Genomic DNA, 10640 nt, shown 5'->3' with positions numbered 1-10640 from the left:
AAACAAGGTGTATGATTTGTTGAATGTAAAACTGATGATATGCCCTGTAAACTTTTACTTAATCCACAATAAAAACCTTAAATTAAAAAAAAAAAAAAAGAACATACAGGAAGAAAGCGAAACATCATTAAGAAGACAACAATGTCAGGAAGATGTTTACCTGTGACTACACACAGGCTTTCGATTGTGTGGACCATGACAAGCTATGGGGAGCATTGCAGAGAATGAGCATTTTGGAACACTTAATTGTGCTCTTGAGGAACATGTGCATAGACCAAGAAGCAGTTGTTCAAACAGAGCAAGGGAACACTGAATGGTGTAAAATTAGGAATGATGTGCACCAAGGTTTTATTCTTTCACTATACTTATTCAACTTGTATGCTGAGCAAATAATCATAGAAACTGGATTTTTTGAAGAAAAAGGTGGCATCCAGATATGAGAAAGACTCGTTAAGAACCTACAATATGCAGAAGATACAACCTTGCTTGTTGAAAGCGAAGAAGACTTCTAATGCTTACTGTTGATAATCACAGACCAGACTTCAGTATGGTTGCATTTCAAAGTAAAGAAAAAACAAATCCTCACCACTGAACCAGTAAATAATATACACATAAATGGAGAAACTACTGAAGTTGTCAAAGACTTCATTTTGCTCTAATCAATCTGCAGCACTCATGAAAGAAGTGGTCAAGAAATCAAACAACGTATTACATTAGTCAAATCTGCTGTGCAAAGCCTATTTAAAGTGTTGAAGAACAAAAATATCAGTTTGAGGACTAAGGTGTGCCAGACTCAAGCCATGATATTTTCAATAACCTCATATATGCATGTGAAAGTTAGAAAGAAAATAAGGAAGACAAGAGAAGAATTGATGCATTTGAGCTATTATGTTGGAGGAGAATATTAAAAGTACCATGGATTGCCAAAAGAACAGACCAATCTTTGTTAGTAGAAGTATAGCCAAACTACTCCCTAGAAGCCAGGTTGGCCAGACTTTGTCCCTCATACCTCCGACACATTGTCAGGAGGGAGCAGTCCCTGGAGAAGGATGTCATGTTTGGTAAAATGAAGGGACTAAGAAAAGATGAAGACCCCCAACAAGATAGATTGGCACAGTGGTAGCAGCAATGGGCACAAATGTAGCAACCATTATGAGGTTGGTGTATGACCAGGCAGTGTTTCATTCTGTTGTGCGTAGAGTTGCTATGAGTCAGTACTGAGCTAACAATAACAACAACAATTTTACCCAGCGTAATGTCCTCAAGGTTCATCCATGTTGTTAGGTGTTTTGCAGATTCATTATTATTCTTCATTGTTGAATAATGTTCCATTGTTTGTTCTACCATTGTTGAATTTAAGTTTGTTCTACCATTCCTCTGCTGTTGGGCATCTAGATTGTCTCCATCTTTATGCTTTTGTGAATATTGCTACAATGAACAAGGGCATGTATATATCTATTTGTGTTATAACTCTTATTTCTTGACTATACCAAGTAGGGAAAAAAAAAAAAGAAGAAGAAAACGTTTTTCAGCCATTTCTTCTTAGTCTGAACTTAATCCCTTAGTGATGGCTGCAGGGATTCCCTTCCTAGCTCTGCGCTTCCCCCCCCCCCCCCCCCACCCCCTGCCACATTGTTGTACTGGGTGACCTCCAGTCCCCGAATGGTGCCTCTCCATGGAGCTTGGCACATTCATCTTCCAACACCCTCAGCCCCACCCCACCCCTGCCCCCCAATACTTGTTCACTTGGGGGTGCCTATAACTTGTTTCCTTCTCTCCCTACTCCCTAGAATCACATGTGAAGTGTGTTGCTTGCATGGTCTGGGCACACCGGCCACCCCACCCAGGGGTCTTCCTCCAGGATTGCCTGGTGGGGCCCATGATGCATCATGAAAAGGACAAGGGTCCACTTGTATCTGAGCCTTGGACCCAGAATCTGATGGAGGAGAGAAAGGATGACTCCCACACTCCCTATAGAGCCCACATGTTGTTAGCTGTGCTAATGACTCAGATATGCCCTAAGGCATAGGCTTCAGTCTCCCCACATTGCAGAGGTGGAAACAGTGACTCAGAACTTACACAACTTATCCAAAATCATACAGACAGAAGAGGTAGAACCAGGAGAGGGGGGTCTGGGGGAGAGTGGGGAGCATTGTTTGTTGTTGTTGTGTAGTGCAGTTGAGTCCGTTCCCACTCAATGTGACCCTGTATTGGATTTCCAAGGCTTTAAAACTTCAAGGGAGCAGAAAGTCTCATCTTTCTCCCGCAGAACAGCTGGTGGACTTAAACTGCAGACCTTGTAGTTCACAGGCCCGTACTTATCATATGGTGCCACCTCACTCCCCAGTGAGCACTGACGACAATAACTACTGCTACTATTAACTATTACAAGGAGCTCTGGTAGCGTAGTGGTTACAAGTTAGGCTGCTAATCTCAAAATCAGCAGTTTGAAACTACCAGTCACTCCGAGGGAGAAAAATATGGCTTTCTGCTCCCGTAAAGACTTACAGCTTTGGGAACCCTATGTAGGGTCGCTATGAGTGGGAACCGACTCCACGGCACATAACCACCACCACTACTACTACTGGTGTGATGCTGTAGGATAAGCACTCCACCATAAGGTCGGTTTGAACTGCAAAGGCAGTGGTTCAAACTCACCAGCCATTCTTCAGAAACCTCATACTGGGTCACTATGAGTCTGAACTGACTCAACAGTACTTGACCACTTAAATGTGAAAATCATAATGTCAGAACCAAAATTTAAGGAAGACTCAGAACTCAGTTTCCATGGAAGAAGAGTACAGAAAAGCCAAAGCTCAGGAGCACATAGAGTCACAGAAGAAAAGGGTGAGAGGCTTTTCCAGAGATGTTAACCTGGTTGGAACAGACTCAGAAGAAACTGCTGATCCCATCTAGAAAGATGCCATCCTATTTTAGAAAAGGAATTCTCGCATGCACTTTCTACCCCAGTACTCGCCATGGAATTCTCAAGTTTTAGAAAGTGATTTCAATCTCTAACCTTACAACCAGAAGGTAAATTGAAATATTTTAACAGCTTACATAGCATGGATAAAGGCCAGTCAGGACAGGACGGGTGTGAACAGTTGCTCTGGCCGTGGTCCTGCCTGTAGCTCCATGCTGCTCTATGCTTTGCTTTTTTAATTGCAGTGAAAATACACCCAACAAAGCATCATACGCCATCTCAGTAATTTCCACATGTACAATTCAGTGATGTCAAGTACATTCTTCATGTTGTATAACCATTATTGTTATCTTTTTCCAAATCATTCCACCACCATTAACATAAACTTAATGCCCCCTCCCTCCCATCCATAGTCATTACTAATAATCTCTGGCTTCTATATATTTGCTTATTTTACATAACTGAGATCATACACTACCTGTTCTTTTGTGACTCAGTTATTTCACTCAGCACAATGTTTTCAAGGTTTGCTCATGGTGCAGTGTACACCAGGCCTTCATTTTTCTTTTGTTGTCATTGTGTACTGTTGAGTCAGTTCCAACTCATAATGACTCACTCTATAGGGTTTTTGAGAACAGCTGGTGAGTTTGAACTACTGACCTTTCAGTATGTGTCCAGTGCCACACCAGGGCTCCTTTTTTTCTCTGTTGTTGTTGTTGTTGTTGTTAGGTGCCATCGAGTCGGTACCCACCCATAGCGACCTTATGCACAGCAGAACTAAACACTGCCCGATCCTGGGCCAACCTCACTACTGTTGCCACACTTGAGTCCATCGATGCTGCCACTTGACCAGTCCATCTCATTGGAGGTCTTCCTCTTTTTCTCTGACCCTCCACCAGTAATATTCCATTGTATGTATAGATCACATTTTGCTTATCCACTCGTCAGTTGATGGACTTTTAGGTTGTTTCCACCTTTTAGATATTGTGCAGAGTACTGCACACTTCTGGGTGTAGACCTAGGATTGGGAATGTTGGATCATGTGGTAGTTCCACATTCAGCTCTTTGTGGAACTGCCCAACTGTTTTCCACAGCAACCATACCGTTCTGCATTTCCACCAGCAATGGACTAAGTTACCATTTCTCCACAACCTTGCCAGCACCTGTTGTTTTCTGTCTTTTTAATCATTGCCACCCTCCCTAATGGTGATGAGGTGGCATCTCAGTACAGTTCCTTGGTGCTTTGAGGAAAGGGAAAGTTGGAGTTAAAAGGGAATGGGGAGTTGGTGTCACAATTCCACAAAGATAAGGAATCCATTCAGAGAAATAGGCTGGTGTTGGGGAAGGCCAGACCATCGGCCAATGATTCTGCAGTTCCCTGAGACTAGCCAATGTGAGCTCCATGAGAATCTGTTAAAAGGTCTTGCCTGATCTTCCTCCAAGACTTACTGGCTCAGCATAACTGGGTTGGCACTAGAAATCTCACTGTTGACAAGAGCCACTTGGCTGATGTACAGGAGTGTTTGAAAACCAGCTCTTATCCATCCCGTCCCCTAACTAAGACTGAACTAAGATCACTGTTTTCTGCTTCCCCTTCATCCTGTGTTCTTCCCCAACAATATCACCTACAGTGATTGGCAGAGTGGCCTGGATTCTTTCTGTGGGGCCTGGGGCAAGTGACATGACTTCTTTTGGGGGAATTCAGTTTGTCCATAAAATAATAATAATACTTCTTTAACTTAACCAAAACCAAACCAACCCTTCTGCTATCGAGTGTTTTCCAATTTATAATGACCCTGTATGGGACTTCTGAGACTATAAATCTTTATAGGAACAGAAAGCCTCATCATTCTCCCACAGAGCTGCTGGTGGGTTTGAACCACAAAGATTGTGGTTAATAGTCCAGTGCTTATCCTACAGCACCACGAGGGTTCCTCTCTCTAACTTAGAGCCCTTTTAAGGATTAAAAGAGATGATGCATGTAAAATACGTAAGGTTCACGCATTGCTGCTGAGTCAAATTGCCAAGACTGGTAATCTTCATGGGAGCAGACTGCCCATCTTTCTCCAACATCAGCTCAAGTTGATGGACTGTTAGGTTGTTGTTTTAAATTGTGGTAAATATATGTATGTAACAAAACAGTTTCCACTTCAGCAATCTTCAGATACAGTTCAGTGACATAATTAAATTCATCATGTTGTTCCACCATCATCCATATCTAATCCAAATATTTTCATCCACCCTTACAGAAACTCATGTTCTCTAAACACTGGGTCCTCCTTTTCCCCTCCCTCCACATGACTTTCTTATAAGGACACTAGTCATCAGATTTAGGGCCTACCCTGAATACCTGGAGTCCTGGTGTGGCACCATAGGATCAGCACTCCACCCCAAGGTCAGTTTGAACTGCAAGGTCGGAGGTTTAAGCTCACCAGCTACACAGGGTGACTCTGGGTTGGAACCAACTCGACAGCAGTTAACAACAACAACAATAAAAACTAAATGACCTCATTTTAACTAATTATATCTGCAAAGACCTTATGTTCAAATGAAGTCATATTCTGAGGGCCTAGGTAGACATGAGTTTGGGGGACACTATCCTTACCAGTCCTGGTGTGGTTCTGTAGGATAAGCACTGGACTGCTAACCACAAGGTCAGTGGTTCAAACTCACCAGCTACTTTTGGAAACCTTATATAGGATCACTATGAGTCAGAATTGACTTAACAGCACTTAACAATGTCCAACCCAGTACATCCATGTCTGGTGTTGTGCAGAGTAGATGAGTAGGGGTTGTAACTCAGACCTACCGAGTGTGCTCTGGGAGGCAACCGGAGCTGGGTCCCATGATGTGTGGTCCCGTGGCTTCACTGTGGTAGGGGGAGCAGGATCACAGGGACACATGTCACAGAACCCTGAAGAAAGAAGATAGATGGTGTTTTTCTCTCTCTTCTCTCTAACAGTTTGTGAAGTTTGCCAATATCGAGGAGGATACCCCATCTTATCATCGGAGCTATGATTTCTTTGTGTCCCGCTTCAGTGAAATGTGCCACTCCAGCCACGATGACTTGGAAATCAAGACCAAGTGAGTAGGGGAAGGCAAGAGAGGGTGACTCAGCTTCTTGACAGAAGCCTCTATGGGTCTTATGGGGTTACCAGTTGAGTATCTGTCTGATCACATTGGTGTTTATTTACTTCTGCTCTGATGTTGCTGGAGAGAGGTCCCTGTGAAGCTGTAGGAGCAGAAAAGGAGAAAGAGCACCTGTGCTTATGTGGGTAGGCAAGCAGTGCTGGCTTCCAACATGTGCTTCCCTGTCAGAAAACAGGACTGGACTTAAGAGAATGGTCCTTTGAGCAAATTTGAGAGCCAGTGGCAAAGCATCTTCTAGCTCCAGTCTTCTTTCTTCCTCCTCTTCCTGCTCTCTCTTTCATAACCTCCCTGCACATCCCATTCCCTGAGACAGACCCTAGCTGTTGCTCATTCTCAGCCTTTGCAGAGGATGAGTCTGGAGCAGTGGCAGATGTACTGTAGTACACTGCTGTTGTTGTAAGTCGAGCTCCAGTTGGCTTCACTCATGGTAACAGATGAAATGTTGCCCAGGCCTGTGCCATCTTCATGATCATTGGTACACCTGAGACCCTTGTTTCAGCTACTGTGCCAATCCATCTCATGGAGAGTTTTCCTCATTTTCACTGACTTCTTCCAAACATAATGCCTTTTTCCATCAATTAGTCTTTCTTGATGACATGCCCTCAGTAAGTGAGCCAAAGTCTATCCTCACTTCTAAGAAACATTCTCATTGTATTTCTTCTAAGACTGGTTCATTCTTCTGGTTATTGTTAAGTGCCGTTGAGTCAGTTCTGATTCATAATGACCCTGTATAGGGTTTCCAAAGCTGTAAATCTTTGCAGGAGCAAAAAGACTCATGTTCTCCAAAGGAGCAGCTGGTGGGCTTGAGCCACTGACCTTGTGGTTCACAGTCCAGTGCTTACTTATCCTATGGAGCCATCACCTTCCCATTCTTCTAGTGGTCCACACTATATTCAATATTTGTTGCCAATAACACAGTTCAAATGTATCAATTCTTCTTTTGCCTTCCTTTTTTCATTGTCCAGCATTTAAGATAATTGAAAATACCATGGTCCAAGTAGGCCAGAGCAGCATTCTGGTGATCCCATTTAAAACTAAAGCTGAAAATATATTGACAACTAAACATTTAGGGAAAGTGCTAACTCCAATACTAATCAAAAGGATGCAAATTATGACAACTTAGGGAGATTTTTCTGAGACATAAAATTGAGCAGTTGTTTGTAAGGAGATTGAAATGTTGATGTGGGTACAGTGACAATGGTGTTCTTTCGCTTTGTGCGTTGGATGGGGAGAATTGTCCAGCAATATTGGGAGCTTTTCATTCCTTACCATTGAATCAGTAATTCCATTCATCGTAATGATTTGAAATGTAGTAACACATTTTTACAAATGACATCCATCACAGTATCATTTGGTGGTGGTGTGCCATGGAGTCATTCCAACTCATAGTGACCCTGTATAGGGTTTCTGAGGTTGTAAATCTTTACGGGAGCAGAAAAGCCTCATCTTTCTCCCGTGGAACAGCTGGTAGTTTCAAACTACTGAACTTGAGGTTAGCAGTCCGACTCGTAACCGCTATGCTACCAGAGCTCCTTACAGCATCATTTAGGGTAGCAAAAATTTGTCAACAATTTAAATAACCAATAGGAAAGTAGTTTAGAAAACTCTTGTGATAATATATCATATAACCATTCAACATACTATGAAGAATTAATCATATGGGAAAATGCTTATATGGAAAAATTCCCCCAAAACAACAAATTACATTCACGATAGGTTCTTAGTTGTGTTAAATATTATGCAAAGAAGAAAGCAAGGACATCAAAATGCTAACAACGTTCTCTTTCAGTGGTGACCGTCCATTGCTGTCAGTGGTTTTTTTTTTTTTTTTGCTTTTTTCCCTTCTTTTTAAAAGTTTTTACTGTAAAAGTTTACAGAGCAAATTATTTGCCCATTCAAAAATTTGTACACATTTTGTTTCCTGACATTCGTTGCTTTCCCGTCAACATAACAGCACTCTTCCTGCTTCTATTTGCCCTTCTTTTCTGCCCCTTCCTGCCCTTTGGGCTTTGTTTTTGGGCAAATGCTGCTCTTTTGGTCTCATTTGGGTGATTGTACTGAGGCATAATTTCCTACCTGGTGTTACTGTTCACTTTATAGGTCTGTTGTTTGGCTGAGAAGTGATCCCCAGGGGTTCAGTTCCATGTTTGAGAGTATCTAAGGGCCACAATCTTGGGGGTTCCAACAGTCTCTTTCAGACCAGTCAGTCTGGTCCTTTTTTTAAAATTTTGAATTCTATTCTGCATTTTTTTTTCTCATACTTTGTCCTCGGAAATTCTGTGAGTCACTATGAGTTGGGATCAACTCAACAGCACTTAACAAGAACAACATGGCTACCACAAGAAACCCTGGTGGAACCGTGGTTACATGCCCGGCTGCTAGTCAAATCCTTCTGTTATAATCCTGATCAGAGTAGTCAGTAGAGGTAGCTGGCATCATCTGGTTCTCCTGGTTTCAGGATAGTAGAGGTTTGCATGGACCATTAACCCTTTGGACTAATTGTTTCCTTGAGTCTTTGATTTTCTTCACTCTTCTTTGCTCCAAATGGGGAGAGACCAATAATCTTAGATGACTGTTCACAAGCTTTTAAGACCCCAGTCACAAGTCACCAAAGTAGACTGTCAGCCCTTGTCTTGTGGGCTGTTACGCCAAAGTCTATAAGCTTTATGGAAGCAGACGGCCACATCTTTCTCCCACACACCTTGCATTTAGCAGCCAAGCACTTAACCACTGCTCTACTAGGGATTCTTGTGGTGATCATGTTGATGTTGTTAAGTGGTGTCTAGTTGATTCCAATTATAGCAACCCTGTATAGGATTTCTGAGGAGCAGCTGGTGAGTTGGAACCACCAACCTTGTGGTTCAAACTGACCTGAAGTCCATTGCTTATCATACAGTGCCACACCAGGACTTCATGGTGACCATAGGTGTTCATTTCCCCTCCTCTATGCTCTGGTAGCTTAGTGGTTACAAATCGGGCTGGGAACCACAAGGTCAGCAGTTCGAAACTACCAGCTGTTCCGCGGGAGAAAGATGAGGCTTTCTGCTCCCGTAAAGATTTACAGCCTTGGAAACCCCGTACAGGGTCGCTATGAGTCAGAACTGACTCCACGGCACAAAACCACCACCACCACCATGCTTTTCTACAATTCCCATATATTATTTTATAATCAGAAAATAAAAAGATTGAGTTAAAAGAGCGAGAAAGAAAAAACCTCCAACTGAAGTTAAATGGCCAGTTGAAGAAAGGGAATGCCATCCTGAAGAGCCATCCTGAAGAGCCATACTGAGCATGTACCAGCCCAGTGAGGGGTGGAGCAGCGCAAAAAGGGCCCCACGGTGTTGTTTTCTCAATTTCCCCTCCTGTTTCTCAGTCAGCCTTGCTCCAGCTGAAAACCTTGTGTGCCTGGAGAGCCTGGCAGCTGTTTACTTCTCCCACTAGACCCCGGCCCCGCCTCAAAAACAAAGTTCCTTGTAATTCTAGAGTCTGGAGCCCTGGTGATGCCATGGGTTAAGCACTGCACTGCTAACCACAAGGTCAGCAGTTCAGAAACACAGCTTGGGGGAAACGGTGAGACTGTCTACTCCTGTAAAGATTTACAGCCTTGGAAACCCTACGAATCAGTTCTACTTTGTCCTATAGGGTTGCTTACGAGTCGGAATCCATTCAACTCATCAGTTCTGGGCAGTGCTTTGAGCTCTTGTATCTTAGGTGCATGCTGGAACAAACCTAGGCAAGTGTTAGAGGAGGTTCCTGGAGCAACCAGCATCCAAGGGATGAGGTCAGGGGGATACCAACAGGAGCAGATTACCCAAAAAACATGGTAAGCATGGGCTTACTTGTGCTAATTCAGTAATCTGTAGTGAACAGTTTCATGTTTCTTGCCACATGATGTTCACTACAGTTTAGTAAGTAAGCACTAGTAAGTCCATACTTATTTTGCTTACTGTACTCTCACCCTGCCAGACTGTAAATTTGAAAAGACACTTTGATTCTGTAGGAAGGTGCTGTGGGGTTGGGAGAGAGACAGGCAGGAGCCAGCCAGACCTAGAAGTAGAATCTTCAGTATGATGAAAAAAATGTATAATTGTTCACTACAGATTAGTAAGCAAGCACAAGCAAGCGGTGCTTACCTTCCTTTTTTCTTTTTTTAATGTTTTATTGTGAATTATGTGATACTTTACATGGGAGAACATTAGCTTTACATTGATCCTATTGTATATCGTTTCATTGCTATGGTTACAATCCCCTCCATGCATCATCAGCCAACCAAAGGGTATACCCTGCAAGCCTGCCGTCTGGTCATCAGCACACAATCCCTCTCCCTCTCTGGGTCTAGACTCCCCAGCCACTCCAACTCTTCACATCATCATCTCTGCCTCCATCTCTGGTGTCACTGCTTCTCTGGGTAGGGTCTCTCACACTCTGTTCTTCTCCCTTGATGGTTCCAGGAACCTCCACTTCTGGAATGCATAGTCAATCACTCCCCTCCTTTTGCTACAAAAATGCACCTTTACATTTCCAACCCTTACAGTTAGTCCTAATAGCAATTATTCACCATCTCCTT

At 43.0% G+C, this 10640-nt stretch overlaps 1 protein-coding gene across 1 annotated transcript in view; it reads left to right on the top strand.

The window, feature by feature from the left end:
* EFR3B (EFR3 homolog B (S. cerevisiae)) overlaps positions 1-10640 on the top strand; it is a 174953-nt gene that overhangs the window by 127625 nt on the left and 36688 nt on the right. The window contains exon 5 of the mRNA XM_006835231.1: positions 5886-6007. Within this exon, the coding sequence (XP_006835294.1) occupies positions 5886-6007 (122 nt within the window). The remainder of the gene's footprint in view (positions 1-5885; positions 6008-10640) is intronic.

Source organism: Chrysochloris asiatica, unplaced genomic scaffold, assembly GCF_000296735.1.
Source record: "Chrysochloris asiatica unplaced genomic scaffold, ChrAsi1.0 scaffold00016, whole genome shotgun sequence".
NCBI classification, from domain to species: Eukaryota; Metazoa; Chordata; class Mammalia; order Afrosoricida; family Chrysochloridae; genus Chrysochloris; species Chrysochloris asiatica.
Note: the sequence above shows the minus strand (reverse complement) of the source record. Positions and strands in the feature narration are given on the sequence as shown.